Source organism: Schistocerca cancellata, chromosome 10 (genome assembly GCF_023864275.1).
Source record: "Schistocerca cancellata isolate TAMUIC-IGC-003103 chromosome 10, iqSchCanc2.1, whole genome shotgun sequence".
Lineage (NCBI taxonomy): Eukaryota > Metazoa > Arthropoda > Insecta > Orthoptera > Acrididae > Schistocerca > Schistocerca cancellata.
Genome location: NC_064635.1, coordinates 122,577,211 through 122,595,636, shown reverse-complemented (window position 1 = coordinate 122,595,636; position 18,426 = coordinate 122,577,211). Strand labels below are relative to the sequence as shown.

At 40.1% G+C, this 18,426-nt stretch overlaps 1 protein-coding gene across 10 annotated transcripts in view; it reads left to right on the top strand.

Annotated features, from left to right (window-relative positions):
• The window catches only part of LOC126106687 (zinc finger protein 501-like), a 229,658-nt gene that overhangs the window by 2,402 nt on the left and 208,830 nt on the right, over positions 1-18,426 (top strand). The window contains exons 1-4 of one of the 10 annotated variants that reach the window (XM_049913065.1): positions 1,053-1,147; positions 1,690-1,771; positions 10,932-10,994; positions 18,089-18,157. In XM_049913065.1, coding sequence (XP_049769022.1) covers positions 1,760-1,771; positions 10,932-10,994; positions 18,089-18,157 — 144 coding nt within the window. In that variant the 5' untranslated portion in view covers positions 1,053-1,147; positions 1,690-1,759. Of the gene's footprint in view, positions 1-1,051; positions 1,148-1,689; positions 1,772-3,718; positions 3,909-10,931; positions 10,995-18,088; positions 18,158-18,426 lie in introns of those variants that run through there. The other 9 variants (XM_049913056.1, XM_049913059.1, XM_049913057.1 and 6 more) reach the window with 9 other exon arrangements.

Here is an 18,426-nt window from a genome sequence, read left to right as displayed (position 1 = left end):
AGAGTGTTCTCTAGAAGGTCTCCGCTACATCGCTGGATATATTGCCTCCAGGTGTGTCTCCACTGATAAATCACTTGGTCATCCTAGTGGTAAGACACTCGAAGTGTCGAAAGACCATGCAAGTTCTGGGTGGATTGAGAAACTGTCTCGTGGTGGCTTAATCATCCCTTCAGATGAGTGGTTTGATGTTGTTAAGCAGTTAGAGGTGCTTTTTTTAAATTTTCATGGCAGCAGTCTGTGTAAAGACGGCAATGTGATCAGAAACGTGACGAGACTTTTAATTGGGAAGTTTCCAACTATTCCTCAAGAGGTCATCACAGTGTACGCTAAAACCAGAACCTTCATCCGGTTAAGGCACTTCAACACGTCGGCAAAGGCACAGAGGGCCAAACAGCAGCAGCAGAAAGCAGCACACAGGTGGAGAGCTTCTGCAGTCCCTTCCAGATCTGATTAAGGTATTTAAATTCTTCTTAAAATTTTTGAATGTGAGTTCATTAAACCAGGCTGCTGTATCATTATGTGTAGTAATGTCTCATCTAACTAGACGTACGGTTGCTGCTTAATACCTGCATGAAAAAGATGGTACAAACTATTGCCGACTGTGATGCACAAAATGTGTTTAGTAAACTGAAAGCTCTTGTTGTAATTGTTGCGTTTCCAGTACTATTAAAAATTGTAAAATATATAAAAAGGGACTTTAGCATACCAGATAGTTGTTATCTAACAAAAAATATTGAGTAATAGAATATAAATTGAGGGGGAGCCACAAATCTGTAGTTTTACTTTTGTCATTACCAGAGAGACAATATAAGAGTTTGACAGTCGTAGCAGGTATTAACATTCAGTCCCTGTATTGGTAAGCTTCGATCGAATCCATAATTCATTATATTGCCCTTCACTTTTCGTAAATTAATGTTAGTTTAAGCGCAATAGTGCCGTATGCGAACGTCTCGCGCTGCTGACGCTTCTCGACAGTGACGTCACACGGAAGCGCCCGATCGCTGCCGAACACATTGGCCCAACCTTCTATGTAGCAACCTTGCAGACGAGTAATGAATCGTAGGAGTGACTTGACGTTTGTGTAAGAGAAGTGATATGTTCAAAGAAAAATCGTAAACTGATCATCGGAACGTTCACGCTGGAAATGGTTAGTTTTATCGAAACGACAACCGTTGTATATCTTTATTTATTTTGCCCATATGATCTGGTATTGTACACTGTGTAAAGGTGAATAAAATTTTCTAATTTTGTGTTGGATAGTACATGATTTACAACACAGTGCCACAGGTTTACAAAATTAGCTTTGCTCAGTAGTTCATTTGTTGCACGTAAATGCAACCAACACATTTACTTTTCGAGGTATTCTTTTATGAAGTATAAACAGTAACAAAGTAAATAATAGTTTGTATGTTTACAGTGTTGTTTATTGCCTTCGATAGACTTTATACTGTACTCGTGGGAATCTTATTGATCAGCTGAAGACCAATATTAAATTCTGCCTTATGGCAAAGTTGTGCATTAGCACCTAACACTTGCAGATTTGAATTTATTCTAATGTAATTTATGTGAATTTACAGTTTTTCTTTACTCTGCTTTTGTTGGCAATATGCATATATTTCTTTTTTGAAAACGATTTTTGTGTTGCAAGGAGGGTTAAGTTCTCCAGGTTTCTGGAAATGGGTTTTGCAGGTCTCTTCAGTTTTGTTTGCATTAATGATTGTCATGGCATTCTCCTGCATTCTTCACGTCTTAAGGGCAGATGGAGAATTACGTAAGTATGCATAGATTGCACTTAACCAAGCAATAATCTCCCTGTTTTTATAGGAAGTGCTGTATATACATATAACATTTAACATAACTCGGCATTGGAAAAAAAATCATTGACTGATAGGGCCTAGGCCTATATCAATTGTACATTGATCCGTAGGCTATGATGTTTGTAGGAAACTCCTAGCTTTGTTAACAAACTAAATACTTGTATTAGCCCAGTTCTGTAAACTTCAGATATGTTAGGAGGATCATGTTTGTGTTATGTTTAACCTTCACATATGTTTATTTTATTTAATTACGCATAATGTTGTTCGGGTTGCTGACTGTCTTCTGTAACATAGTTGTTATTTCAATATATTTTGTTAATTACAAGGTTCTGTTGCTGCTTGGTGTTTCACTGTGTCAAAACTATATGAACTATATTCAGAACACATGTACTTCTTAACTCTTTATGCTACAAGAGAGAAAACAAGAAGTTGTATTGCATAAGGCAGAATTTACAAAAAAATTTATAGCTAATGCAAACATGAATGCTGACAGCAAGCTTTTACACAAAAATAAAATTGAGCCAGGCAGCACAGTGGTAGGCACACTGGGTTTGCATAAGAGATTATGGAAATACGGAAGCGTCCGATCCCACCCGTCTGCTTTGACCCATGACGTCACAAATATGGCGGAAACGACCATAAACCACGTTTCCAATATGGCGCATATAAAGTCGTTATGTACACATTATAAACACAAAAACACATCGAAAAAAAACACACACACGTTCCACAAAAAGCCTAATGACACTAACGGGCCAAGCGCGGGAAATTGGGGGTTTTTGGGTGGGGGCAAACTAAATATAAACAAATTTAGACACCCACCCCCATACAAAACCACGCGAAACGACGAAAAAAAAACCAACAACACAAAAGTCCCCAAATTCCACTAGACACAATATCATCTGGAATCGGACACTTCGCTTGATCTATATAGCTCAACAGCAGCTCCCGATCTCATAAATTAGCATCGAACACTTCCCCTGGCCTATATAGCTCAACAGCAGCTCCCAATCCCATAAATTGGGATCGAACACTTCCCTTGGCCTATATAGCTCAACAGCAGCTCCTGATCCCATAAATTGGGATCGGACACTTCCCAAACAGCTGTAAAACTTTATCAGCTTCAACACGGTATTTCTCATCATTTCTTCCAGACGCGCACTGTTAATTTTATCCTTCATATTCAACCGATTAATTTACTCAAATTACTACATGACCTACAGCAAACAACATTAAATTAACCTCAACACAAAACCACTAAATCGTTAACTCACTGAAACGAATTCCACTACAAACACAGCCAACACTCGAACAATGAGCAAGACCAAACTGGGCCCATTACACCACACAAACGAAAGCCCTGAACATACCACCAAAGGGCACAACAAACCACAACACGACGACATCTACAAATACGCCGCACTCACAAACCAAACTCCACGCCATCATGATGTCACACACCACAATACTCTTACGTCACGGGTCAAAGCCGATGGGTGGGATTGGACGCTTCTGTCGACCCGAGAGGATAAGGGTTCAAATCCTCATCTGGCTATCCTGATTTAAGTTTTTATGATATCCCTAAATCACTCCATGCAAATGCCAATATGATTTCTTTTTGTAAAGGGCATGGCTGATTTCCTTCCATCTTCTTGAAACAGTCTGAGCTGTGCGCCATCTGTAATGACTTCAGTATTGTCAAGATGTTAACCCTAATCTTGTGCCCTTCCTCCTTTACAGAGAAAAATCACATAAAGAGGAGTGTGTAAAATTGATTTAGCTTACATTAGCTGTGTTCATACTGCATCACATTTGAACTTATGTTCAGATTACTCCTCAACCTCACCAAAATCTCAGGCTACACTATGTTTCAATTTCTCACTATAATTTTCATTCCACAGAACACTATGTGGGGCCTATGATAGTGAGAAAACCTAGAAACAAACAGTTTGGCCTTTCTGTGAATGCTGTTATTGGGTGCTGGATGAGTTAGCTCCGTTTGTAAACAGATGGAACTGCCTGAACTGCTGTCAATGATTGGAAGCTACGGTGAATGACTGTATTGGGTGAACTACAAAAGAGATAACAGAGGTACTTAAGTACTGTTCTCTCCCTTAGAGTCTCTCTTCTCTCCACGGTTTACAGTAACACCACTATTTGTTGGCTTGACTTTGTGGCGAGTCAGTGGTAGGTTTGAGCACCTGTCCAAGAGTGCTGGTACCAAGAACAATTCAGGGTACCAAACTTGTACTCCTTTCTGTCAAGTCTGAGGGGCTGTCTTCCACTGAAGCTGAGCTATTGTGACAAACTTCACCTGCTAGGAAGTGTGCTGTTTAAGGGGAAAGCATGTGCAGATGGGTGTAAATCTGTTAATTGTTAGTAATTTGAGTGTACTGTTGTTAATGCTACTCCTTTGGGAAATGGCAGTGAGGGATGTGAAGGATCACATAGTGCACCCAGTGTTTATGCCTTGGGGGAGGAGGGGAGCATTCAACATGATGAAGAGACTGTTGAGAAGGCAATGAGGGAATGGGGTGCAATCAGTTGCAAATTGTGAAGCGTGTTGCACAAATGATGTCTCTTGTTTGGGCTCCAAGGTCATTCTTGGATTATTCCAGCAAGTGGCAGATAAGATGAAAAAGACAAGGATTGCTCATGGGGTTTCCATTTAAGTTCATAATCTAAACCTTATCATTAGAGCTGATTGTGCTGTTTGGGTTACTTCTTCTTCTTCTTCTTCTTCTTCTTCTTCTTCTTCTTCTTCTTGGTTGGCTCTACAGTCCTTGAAGAACCTTGGCCTCCTGTATCACCTGCCTCCATTCTTCTCTGTCCATTGCCTCCCTTCTCCAATTTCTTATTCCCATCGCCTTTAGATCTCCTTACATATTGTCCAGCCACCTTTTCCTGGGTCTACCTCTTCTCCTTCTCCTGTCAGGTTTCCCCTTAAAAACTTTCTTGACGCTCTGAGTTTCTGGCATTCTCTGTACATGTCCTGCCCATCTTATTCTTCCCTGCTTAATTTGAACAACAATATCCTTCTGGTTACTAGTTGAGTTAAAGGCTTAAACCAGAGACTTTCAAGGTATTGTCACAAGTCATACTGTGCCTTTCTAAAGTTAGCCATAAGCTTGAGAACTGTAGGATCCCCTTACACAGATGAGATGTATACTACACAGCAGAGTCTAATACGCAGGTGGATGACTGCTTGTGAAGTGCGTTCAAGGATTTTTCTAGTTAGGTGTCTTTCACCCAGTTGAGATAACAACAGCTTTAGGAGACCCCAAAGTATTCATGTAAGATCCAAAGCTATATCCCCCACAGGTGAAATTACTAAAAGCCTAGCAGTCAACAACTGAAGCATTCGTAATGAAGTCTTAGAGCTTGAAGCAGTAGTAAAAAAGCAGTGGAACTCACATAATACAAGATACAGAAAATTGGCCAAAACCCAAAACTGACAGCAATGATATGTTTGGTAAAAGTCTTAAGTCTATGTCAAAAAGATCACCAGACTCATCCGTATGTGTAACTGAAAATTTTAGGGAAAACCTCAGCTGACTAAGTACATATGTTCCCCAATCATTATGACATTGTTGGAGGAGACTAATCATCCAACAAATGATTCGAATGATTCAGTTTTGTAAGTGGTGGCCTAGTCCAAACAGCCAGCAGAACAATGCTAAGTGGCCCCTCTGAAAAGTACCTACAAGAAATAGTTCAGAAGGTCACTCTTGACAGTAGTGTGTTAGATAGGACTAATGGTAACAAACTGATGTGACCTTGATGATGTCCAAATTTAAACTGGTGTCAGTGACCCTGAGGTAGCTGTAGCTCAGTTGCCACTGGAACAGTGGATAGGGATGCAGTAGTATCAGATCTGACGGATGAATTTGATACATTTACATCTGGGGCAGGAGCATATAAAGGAACTGCAAAACAAATTTAGGAGAATAGTTGATCAAACATTGGGTGGATATATGTCTAGGAGAACAGTTCATGGTAGAAAGGACTCCCCACTTATAAAGAAATAGTGACTATTCATTCATTCATTAACACACTGCATTCTGTCAGTCCCAGCATGAAGAGGAGCCTTCAGGGATGTGGACTGAGTCAAGTTAAAAACACTAACAGCCAGATGCCACCATTGCCAGATACTTAATTAAAGTGTACTAACTACAAATTATGGCTAGCACTATTCTACTCAGACTGATCATCATGGTAATTACTTCTGGGTGAATGGTACATATGTTGACAATTTTTCAAAAATATACAATTCATGAACTTATAAAAATACTTTCCTTTTCAACATATACACTGTTTATATCTGAGCCACTCTCTGTGTCAAAAATATAGAATATTAAAATAAGATCTCCCATGAAACATTACTAAATGCCTTCTCTGAAAACTTACCTAGAACTGATAGTTCAGAACCCCACTCATGTTGGAAACATATTGAATCTAATGACAACAAATAGACCTGACCTCTTTGAGGATATCAGTTGCCATGACACGGTTGTGGCAAGAGTGATTACCAAAGTTCGAAGGACAACTAAAACACAGAGAGATGTAAATTATTGGTGAACTAGATTTAAAAAAATCAGTAGTGCCACATCTCAGTGAGGAACTTGAAACTGTTGGCACAGGGCAGGAGTGTTTAGAGGAACGCTGGCTCAAGTTTAAAAGAGTGGTTGATCATGCACTGGATAGATTTGTATCCAGTAGAATAGTTCATAATGGGAAGGAATCTCCATGATATACAGTCATTGTAAATAAAAGCATTGGGCTGTAGATAGAGAAATGCTGAATGAAACACATTTGGCTGTCAAGAGAGCAATGTGTGATGCCTTCGACGACTATTGTAACAGAATATTGTCAGCTGATATTTCACAAAACTCAAAGAAATTGTGGTCATAAGTAAAGCACCAAAGACAAGTGTCCACTCCCTAGTGAATGAGACAGGAACTGAAACTGAGGGTAGCAAAGCAAAAGCTGAAATTCTTAAGCCTGATTTCAAATGTTCCTTTACAAAGAAAAACTCAGGAAAATTGCTGCAATTTAATTCTGATATCACAGAGAAGATGAATGAAATAACCATTAGTGTCAGTAATGTTAAACAATCGAAATTATTAAAATTAAACAAAGTTCCGGGCCCTGATGGAATCCCTGTTAGATTGTATACTGAATTTGTGGCTGAGTTAGCCATTTTCTAACTATAATCTATCGTAGACACCTTAAACAAAAATCAGTGCCCAGTTCGTGGAAAAAAAGCGCATGTCTCACTTGTCTGGAAGAAGGGTAGTAGAAGTGATCCACAAAACTACCATCCAATATCCTTCACATTGATTTGTTCTGCGCTGAACTCAAACATAATGAGATATCTTGAAGAGAATGACCTCCTCAGTGCCAGCCAGCATGGATACCGAAAAAATCAATCATATGAAACTCAACTCGCACTGTCTCACAGGACATACTGAAAGCTTTGGATCAGTCATGTAGACACAGTGTTTCTTGATTTCCGAACATCGTTTGACTCAGTACCACACATACACTTAATGTCGAAAGTGCAATCATATGGGTTATCAAGTGAAATTTATGTCTGGATTGAGGACTTTTTATGCAGTGTGTTATCCAGGATGGAGAATCGAACACAATATTAATATTAACATCAGATTTTTTGCAGATGATGCAATCACATATAACGAAGTATTGTCTGAGAAAAGCTGTATAAATATTCATTCAGATTTCAAAGTGGTGCAGAGATTGGCAACTTGTGTCAAGTGTTCAGAAATGTAAAATTGTACACTTCCAAAAATGAAAAAGCATAGTACCTTGTGACTATAATATCAGTGAGTCACTGCTGGAATTGGACAACTCTTAGAAATACTTGGCTGTAGCACTTTGTAAAGATATTAAATGGAATGATCACGTAGGCTCATTCATTGGTAAAGCAGGTGCAGACTTTGGTTTCTTGGTAAGTTAATGAGGAAATGCAATCGGTCTGCAAAGGACATTGTTTACAAATCACTCATGTGACTGGTTCTACAGTACTGCTCAAGTGTGTGGGACACATACCAAATAGTAGTAAAAGGAAATACTGAATGTTTACAGAGAAGGGCAGCACAAATGGTCACAGGTTTGTTTGATCCATGGGAGAGTGGCACAGATATACTGAAGGAACTATACTGGAAGATTGTCAAAGACAGATGTAAACTATCCCTTAGAAAGTCCAGTTACAGAGTTTCAAGAATGGGCCTTAAATGATGACTCTTCAAATACAGTATAACCTCCTACATATTGCTCACATAGGGAGATTCTCAAAGATAGATGTAAACTATCCCCTAGAAAGTCTATTAACAGAGTTTCAAAAATGTGTCTTAAATGATGACTCTGTGAATACACTACACACTTGTATGTATTGCTCACATAGGGATCATGAGGATAAGTTTAGAGTGATTACTGCACACAGAGGCATTCAAACTGTCATTTTCCTCCACTCCATTTGTGAACGGACCGGGAAGAAACCCTAATAACTGGTACAATGAGACGTACCCTCTGCTGTGTACTCCACATTGATTGGCAGATTATAGATGTAGATCTGCAAATTGGCTTATACCTATGCCATTCTAAGCCAAAAATTTAAAATTTTACAATTTTCTCTTATATTTCAGAGACTTCAGATTTAGCAACTATTTAGATTACTCTGTTGCAGTTTTCTGGTGGTGGAAAACATTTTTATCTGTACTTGTTTAGATTGAAAGTTTTTCTTTACAGACTAAAAAACATCAGTGTTCGATTTACTCATTATCATTCCTTAATTCCAGTATGTAATTACAACATACTACAAGAAATTGAATTCAAAATCATGCAGTGTCAATTTAATTGACAATGGTGCAGGAGTAAAGACAAGCACTCAACAAAGAGTAGAAGTGATGAGCCGTCCCTTTACTACAGAGGTGGTAGTGGAGGGGGGTTGGGGGGGGGGGGAGCGCGAAGCAGTCTGGTTATAACTGCGACAGGGCGGGGGGGGGGTAGATGGAGTAAGAGGTGGGAAGTGAGAGGAGGAGTCAAGGAGGGATGTCTGGTGATTTGGAGTGAAGGAGCAGGTGTGCGAGATAGGAATGTGGGAGGGAGGGAGGGGCAGCGTGTGCACGGGGTAGTGATGTGACACCAGGCACCAGAACTGCTGAGTTTGTGTGGCAGACGGTTGTGACGGGTTTGAGTTGTGGGCTGGGATGGGGTGACAGGACAGAGGAAGAGGAGACTATTGGGTAAAGTGCGTGAGTGCATTGGGTTACTGGAGATTGAGGCCGGAAGCATTACGGGAGCAAGGACAACTCCCACCTGCGTAGGTAAGAAAATATCCAGATCACATGCGTTGTGAAGCATCCGTTGAACTTGTGCAGTTGTGCTGAGTGGTGTGTACTGCCACTGGGTGGTCAGCTCCTTTCTTGGCAACGCAATGGTGGCTATTCTTTTCTTGGACAGCTGTTTTGTGGTCACACTCTCATAAAATGCTGTGCAGAAATTGTAGCAGAACTTGTATATGACATGGCTGCTTTCACAAGTGGGCTTGCTGTTGCTGGGATTGGACAGATGCATCTGAAATGTACTGCTACAGAAGAATGCTGGGGACTAGATGGGTAGATTATGTAACTTATGGGGAAGTAACGAGTAGGTTTAGGGAGAAACAAATTTGTGGTGTAACTGGACTAAAATAAAGGATCAGTTGATAGGACACATTCGGGGACATCAAGGAATCATCAGTTTAGTATTGGAGAGAAGTGTGCAGGGGAGGGTTTAGCAGCAGGTGGGGGGGGGGGGGGGGGGGGATTGCAGAAGGAGACCAAGAGATTACCACAGTAAGCAGGTTCCGATGGGTGGTGGTTGTAGTAGTCATTGAGAGATATGGAGAGCTGCATCGAACCAGTCTTTGGATAAGGAAACAACATTTTATATTTTCAAACTTTGATTATTTTTCTTCATACTTACTATTACTTTAAAAAGTTTTGATGTACTCTCTCTAGCTGCAGTTTTTTGTAATTTTTTGTTTATTTATTTATTTTTGTGCTGGTGCTTGTGATGGGTGGGGAAGGGGGGTGTTGTGAGATCAAAGTATTCCTTTTGTGAGAGGGGCTAAAATGTTTATATGAACATACCCTATGATTTTAATATATATTTTAAGTTGATATATTCTAAGTTAGTTGCAAAGCCCCAGTAGTATACTTCAGAATCCCTATTTCTTTTGATGTCCTGTAGAGTCAGTGTGTATTCTAAAATAACTGTTGGTTATTGACACTGAACGGACTGTTTCTTCATATAATTGGTTTTCAAGTGAGTTTTGTGGGAAAAGGAGTTGTGTGACTCTTGAGAAGTTAGCACTTAAAGGAAGGTGGAAATTGTCGTCATGCACATACAACAACGAAAGGGTGAGCAACGGAAATTATGCAAACTATAATGAGACTGAATGTTGTCAAGACTAGAGAAAGGGGCTCATTCAGACAGCATGTTTTGAAGACCCTTTCATTCAATAGAATCCACAATAATGTAAATGAGGTAAATATACATTCCTATACTATGCTTCTTTGAAGAACCACTAATAACTGTAATTAAAGATAGACACCTTCCGTTATCAGTTAGAAGAATTTTCTAATATCCTCTTTACATTTATACATATTTAGCCTAGTGTGTTGCATTATTAATAGTTGCTACTCAGCAAATACTAGATCCCTCATTGTTTCTGTTGAACAGAAGATATTTAATGCTGTATCATGAAATATTAAATCCACTGAACATTCTTTACTACAATTCTAAAAGTGCTTCGCAGATCAGTAGTTTGGGTCTTGAAACAATTTATGGAATGAATGGCTAACAAGATATTCATTTCATTTGGTTTTGAATTTCTGATAGATTGCACATTCATGTTTTACATCTAAGGGCAACAGATTTTTTTTTAAAAATCTATATTCTTGCAAACAGAAAATAAAGCACCCCTTCAAACCCATGCTGGAATTCTCCAGCACACAGATCTAGAACTGTCCACCTACTTTTATTATGGTGCATGGTTCAGCCTTAAGTTGTTCTTTGTAGCTGCAATTCACTTATGTTTTTCTTTTTCAGAAGATGGCATCAGTAAAACACAAAAGTTCTGTTCATGGTGCTACTGTCATCAAACAAGAGCCAGTAAGTAATGTTAAAATGAACATTTTTTATGTCGTTTGTTATCATTCAGACAATAAGTAAAAAATAAACCAATAGCTATTTATGAAGATAGGAAAAAGAATAGGTCTTACTAAAAGGCTTTTTTCTTTCAGTGCAGTCACATAAAATTTCAAACAGATCTTCAGATATTTTATTGTTCATATCTGTTTTGGCTCCTATGCACCAGCTTCATTGAGCCACACTTTTTTTTAAATTTGAAACATAGTACATGTTTGACTGTTATTTTAGATGTAAAAGCAGTAATATGTGTATCTACCGTACCTAAGACTTGGTTTTTCTAAAGTGGCATGTTGTACATTTTGTGACTTGTCAGGAGATTTTGTTTTCTGCCACATTGCACTTTCCCGGTGTGTTGTTTGGAGAATGTTTGCAACTCATATTGGAATTTCTGTGGTGTCTTGTTTCAGCAGTTAGTGGCAACAGAATGAATTACAATTTTGTTGGGTTAATCTGTGAACTGGTTCTTTGTCTTGATATGTTTCTTCATAATTTCAAATCCCACAAATCTTTGGCAGACAGAAGTGTCAAGAGCTCTTTTGTGTTTGTGGTTGATATTATTCAGGTGTTTTACTAGTGTCAATGCACTAGCAGTTTATTTACTTGGTAAATTAATTCCATAGATCCATATATGCAGGCATGTTGCATGTATGTGGGACAAGTCAATAATACTATATGGCAATACCCCCTTGAACAAGAAAACAGGCCCAAGAAACATAGGATTAGAAATGTGTACCTTGTGAGATCTGAACATTACTTCATAGGAGGAGCTCAATTTGATAACCATTCAAGACATTGCATCCCCTGGCCTTTCAGAGCTGAAATTATACATTCTTTGAAGCTGACACTATTGTTTTACGTGCTGGCATATATTGAATGAGTGATCTTGTTGTCACTGGATGCCATTGATCGGTATTAGGTAGACCAAGTGTCTGCACAACCAGAAGTGTAGAGCACTGATATCTGTGAGTTAGGAGGCTGATATGTGGGGCCTGTCTGAGAAATCCAGTACTCCTTAATGTAACAGCCTGGTGTTCACACATACTGCTGTGAGAGTGTGCCATACACCATCATGCGTGAACATTATTCGTAGTCTTTGTTGAGCTGGCACATTTTTGACCATTGTAGGCAAATATGTTACTGAGAAAATCCTGAAAAGCGCGAAGCAGTCTGGTTATAACTGCGACAGGCAAAGGATGCGGTGTCATTGCTACCGGATAACATTCAGTCTTGCTGTGGGCATTCTTCCCGATGTGGCACATCAGTGTATACAGTATATATTGTGAAGGCTACATGTTCTTGGATGTATACTGCAGATGATTCTCACAGGTTTTCTCTATGTTGTGAAGATTTTCTTCAAAATTGTCATTTTGCCACAGAAACTTATGCCATAACACATCGGAGAATGCAACTGGCCAAAACATGCTGTTTTAGAGACCATAATATTACCAAGATGTGATGTAATTCCTAGAGAAATGTTGCTAATGATAATTTTTAAGAGCCAATCATTACCTTTGTTCATGCTTTTTGACTGACACAATTGTGATTATGTTAATTAGTTGCTGTTCTATGCCTTTTAAATCTTACAGATTGTTACTATATGAACTGCTGACACATTATAATTGTTATGTCACCCTACTGTCATTTATGGTACCTGGATAGAGAACTGTGGTCTAGGAGCATCTCCAAGGTTCTGTCAGTTGCATCATCAGCAGTAATATTGCAGCTAGGCAAAAATTTTGATCAGTCCACAAGCAGATTTGGACTATACACATCAAAAAATGTTTTGCATCACCCCAGTTTCCAGAACATCTGAAGACAGGCGTTGACTGTGGATATTGAATCACAGATACAGCCCCTTTGACTGTTCAGAGATGTCACTAAACCTGCCCAAAGATGTAAACAACCGTGTATAAGCAGCTCCTATTAGACGGAGGGGATCCGACAGCCGAGCAGTTCCAGGCATTCCACCAGGAAGGAGGTACATGGCTCGTGTTGTTTGTAGTTCAACTGTGCCTAGACGGTCAATACCGCAGTTTGATCATGTCCACATTGTTATTTTGTACCAGGAAGAGCTCTCAACAAGGTAAGTGCCCAGGCGTCTTGGTGTGAACCAAAGGGATATTGTGTGGACATTGAGGAAATACAGAGAGACAGGAACTGTCGATGACATGCCTCACGTAGGCCGCCCAAGGGCTATTACTGCAGTGGATGACCACTGTCTACAGATTATGGCTCGGAGGAACCCTGACAGCAACACCACCGTGTTGAATAATGCTTTTTGTGCAGCCACAGGACATCATGTTATGACTCAAACTGTGTGCAATAGACTGCATAATGCGCAAATTCACTCCCGACATCCATGGCAGGGTCCTTCTTTGCAACCACGACACCTTGCAGTATGGTACAGATTGGCCCAACAACATGCCGAATGGACCGCTCAGGATTGGCGTAGCGTTCTCTTTACTGATGAGTGACACATATGCCTTCAACCAGACAATCATCAGAGGCATGTTTGCATGTTTGGAGGCAACCTGGGCAGGGTGAACACCTTAGACACACTGTCCAGTGAGTGTAGCAAGGTGGATGTTCCTTGCTGTTTTGGCATTGTGTGGGACCAATATACACCACTGTTGGTCATGGAAGACACCATAACGGCTGTACGATACGTGGATGCCATCCTCCGACCGATAGTGCAACCATATTGGCGAAGGATTCTTCTTCATGTACGACAATTCGTGCCCGCATCATGCACATCTTGTGAATGACTTCCATCAGGATAACGACATCACTCAACTAGAGTGGCCAGCATGTCTCCAGACATGAACTCTATTGAACATGCCAGGGATAGATTGAAAAGCACTGTTTATGGAAGACATGATCCACCAACCACTCTGAGGGATCTAAGCTGAATCTCCGTTGAGAAGTGGGATGATCTGGACCAACAGTGCCTTGATGAACTTATGGATAGTATACCACGACAAATACAGGCATGCATCAATGCAAGAGGATGTGCTACTGGGTGTTAGAGGCACCGGTGTCTACAGCAATCTGGACCACCACCTCTGAAGGTTTTGCTGTACAGCAGTACAACACACAGTGTGTGGTTTTCATGAGCAATAAAAAGGGTGGAAATGATGTTTATGTTGATCTCTATTCCAGTTTTCTGTACAGGTTCCAAAACTCTCAAAACTGAGGTGCTGCAAAACTTTTTTTAATGTGTGTATTTATTTATTTCTGTGAATAAACTTCATCACTGACAGCAACACGATCGGATGTAAGACCAGAAGTAACAGGCTTACCAGATCAGTATGAGATAGTGATACTTTATTGGATGTTCCCTGCATAACCAAAATAAATACTTCCATCACATAAGCTAAGAATTTTTGTGGTTTTGTCCCTGAAAATTATAACTCAAAATTATCATTAACTTATTAAATTAAAATTGTGAATGTAGTTGTACAGCGTTTAATCTGGAGGAAAATCACAGGTATTTGCAACAATATTTCCGAATTCCGTTATCTGTCATGTTGCACACATAACGTTGTTGATAAAATAGACCACATTTAGTATTCGTAAGTTCTGTTTATCTTCTTGAAGATGCAAAATTTAATACCCTTTTTCGGGGAAATAGGCCGTCACATTTACAGTATGTTTGACAGTGACACTGAGTGGCAACATAAATGCTGGCAAGTGTTGCACTACTTCATATGTTGACTACTTAGAAACATATTTCACTCTATGCTGTGAAGCAGGTGGCTCTAAATATGTCGATATCAGATTCTGTTTATGGAGTACACTTACAACCATATTCTGCAAAACATTGTGAAGTGCATGGGAGACTGTACTTCCCATTGTACCAGTTATTAGGGCTTCTTCCCATTCCATTCACATATGAAGCATGAGAAGAATGATTGCTGAAATGCCTCTGTACATGCTATAATTTGTCTAATCTTGTCCAGTGGTGTCCCATTGTTTGTTCTGCCTGTGCTTATGAGAGTTTTAGTCTGCCATTGTTTTTTAGACGGGTGGCCTCTTTTTCTCTATGTTTTGTCCGGTCTTTTATGTTGTTTTGTTTCCCATTTTCTTTTTTCTTCTTCCCCTGGTGCTGCCCCCTTTGTGTCGTGATCATGGTGTGGTGTGGATATCGCCAAGGGTCTGTGGCAGTGCTGGTGCCCCATAGCATGTAGTGTTACTGAGGTGCCCCTGCTCTCACCATTTCTCACCACCACCTCTTGTTCTCTCCTCTTCCTTCTGCCCTGATGTTGATGTTACCTCTTTGTTTGTCCATTTCTTCCTTCCTCTTGACTGGAATGTGCTGTGCTGTTCGTGTTGTTCCTCCCTCGGTTTCTACCAACTTAGATCATGGAACCAATGACATCGCTGTTTGGTCCGCTCCCCCCCATCTGCCAACCAACCTACCATCAATATCTGCTGTTAGGTTTGTTTGGTATGAGTCCCATACTCATGAGCAATATTCTAGGATGTGTTACATGTGTGTTTTCTAAACAATCTACTTTGTAGACTGATTTCATTTCCGTAACACTCTACCAGTGAAGCGTGTTCTTCCGCCTGCTCATTTATGAATGAGGCTATGTATTGGCCCAGTTCACATCCCTACAAATTGTTACACCAAAGTATTAGTGTGGTTTGGCCAGTTCCTACTCTGACTCACTGATAATGTATTCAAAGAATACTGCATGTTTTCATTTTGTGAAGTGCACAATTTTAAATTTCTGAACCTTTGCAGGAAGTTGCTAATCTGTGAACTGTTTTGAAATCTTATCCAGGTGTCACACTGAATATTTGTGCAACTTTTCTCACCAGTACTTCATTACAGATAATTGCATCATCTCCTAAAATTCCAAGAATGTCTTATCAGCTAGGCAACATGAACAGCAAGGTCTCACACCACTTCCCTGGGGCATATTTGAAGTTATTGCTGTATCTGTTGTCAGTTCTCCGTCCAAGATAATGTGCTGTGTCCTTACTACCAAGAAATTCTCACAGGTCACAAATGTCACTTGATACCTCATACAATTATGCGGCAGCGAGTCAAATACTTTGTAAGGCAAGAAATATGCCGTCCACATAATTGCCATGATCCATGGCTTTCAGGATGTCATGTGAGAAAAATGTTAGTTGGGGTTCTCGTAATCTACACTTTCAGAGTCCATGCTGGTTGAGGTGGAGAGACTCACTTTGTTTGAGATAGTCCATTGCATACAACTTCAAATATGCCCTAAGATTGTACAAGAAATGGATGTCTTTGATATTTGAAAATAGTTTTCTTGCATCACTTCTGCTGCCCTTCTGAGCTTTTCTCCACCCACTAGGCATGGCTGTTCATTTGAAAGATCTATATTGTATCATTGTTAGAACAGGGGCCCACTCAGCTACAACTTCAGTACAGTATCTGATTCAGTACCGTTGGGCTCTGGAGCTTTGTTCAGTTTCAGCTACTACAGCTGTTTCTCAATGCTCAATGGCACTAATACTAATGTCTATTTCTCTCACATTGTGATGGGACAGAATTAAATGGGTGCAACATTCATGGATTTTCCTTTGTAAAGAAACATTTTAAAACAGAGTTGAGAATTTCTGCCTTTGCTTTGCTACCCTCAATATCAGTTCCTATCTCATCTATGATGTCTGGACACTAACTTCAGTACCACTAACAGCCTTTGCATAGGACATGAGTTTCTTTGGGTTTCATGAGAGATTTTCTAATAATGTTTTGCTGTGGTAGTCACTGATGGCTTTACACATTGCCCTCTTGGCAGCCAAACATGTTTCATGCACCAGCTCTGTACCTATACTTTGTTTTACTTATGCTATGCACTAGTGTGTGTTTCCTAAGAAATTTCTCTACAGTAACTTTGTACCATGGGCAGTCGCTCCCACCACCAACTGTTGTACTAGGTACAGATTTGTCAAATGGATGGTTAACCATTCTTTTACACTTGAGCCATAGTTCCTTTACCTGGCTGTGCTCAGCCAGACACTGTGACTGAGCGGTTCTAAGCACTTCAGTCTGGAACCGTGCAGCTGCTGTGGTCGCAGGTTCGAATCCTGCCTCGGGCACGTATGTGTGTGATGTCCTTAGGTTAGTTAGGTTTAAGTAGTTCTAAGTCTAGGGGACTGATGGCCTCAGATATTAAGTCCCATAGTGCTTAGAGCCATTTGAACCATCTTTTTGCCGAGAGAGGGAGCAGCATCACAGCCCATTCACACAAGACATGCAGTGCCAACTGAAGGCCTTATGGTGGGGGGGAAGGGGAGTCCTGTTGCATACAATCCCAAATTGCAGCTGCTGTGTGTGTAAGGCACTGTGTCCAGTGTGACCTACGTGAATGACATCCTGTGATCTGTAGCCATACCCTTTCTTCACATCACCACAGATGCCATTTTTGAGCAAGACAGTGCACGGTCACATGTTGCTGCACAACACGTACCGGCCTGCCAGATCACCAAATAAAAATGTGTGGGATATGGAAAACAGATGGGTGCAGTGCTATGACTGATTTGGATTCAGCTCGTAAAAATCTATAAAGATCAGCTATCAAAGTAAAAATAGTTTCTCAACTTTTCATTGGCCTGGGTAATTGTTATCCTCGTGTTGTTGAATTAAATTTGTGAAGTCACATTTTAGTTATTATTCTAAGAGTACCCATATCATTTCTGCTATGTGGCGATGTATTTGTATTGCATTAAGAAAAGATCACCTGCAAAAATATTCTACATAAAGAGCAAACTGGATGGACAGGGTAAGCGACAGCCTTCCACCAATTGCATTTCTCCGGCGATGTACCCCATTTGAGAACCTCTGGTAGCAGAGTTCAGAAATCACAGGTGGAAAAATTGGTGATAATGGAAGAAGAATCAGGGTGGGAAGTGTGCTCAGATAGCTTAATGCATAAGGCATCTGCTCATGATAGCTTAGAGGGCACAGAGTTTCTGTTGTCACATTGTAATCATTTATATTCTGTAGACTGGTTCCATAAGCACTGCTTGTACTTAGTGTTGTACCTGTACTTAAATAATTTGCTTTCATTCAGGTTGAGGCTGACCCACTTGCATCCCCAAAGCAAGAGATGGAGTACATATCTGTTAAGGAAGAAACTCCAGTAAGTACTAAAATTCACCTGTCTTCAGAGTGTTAAAAAGTAATGTGACGCTGCACAGAAACAAATTGTCTTCTTGAGTGCTGGGTGATTCTGTGCTGTGCCCCAAAGGGGTGGCTGCTTCATTTTAAAGTTGTTTGCTGAGCTGCACACTTTGAGCATTCTCATTGCTATCTCTTTACAACATAACACTCCACTGCAGTCTTCGCACACCTTAGGTGGAGGGAAGCTCATCATAACCAAACACATGTGGTCTTGTTCAAAATCAACCC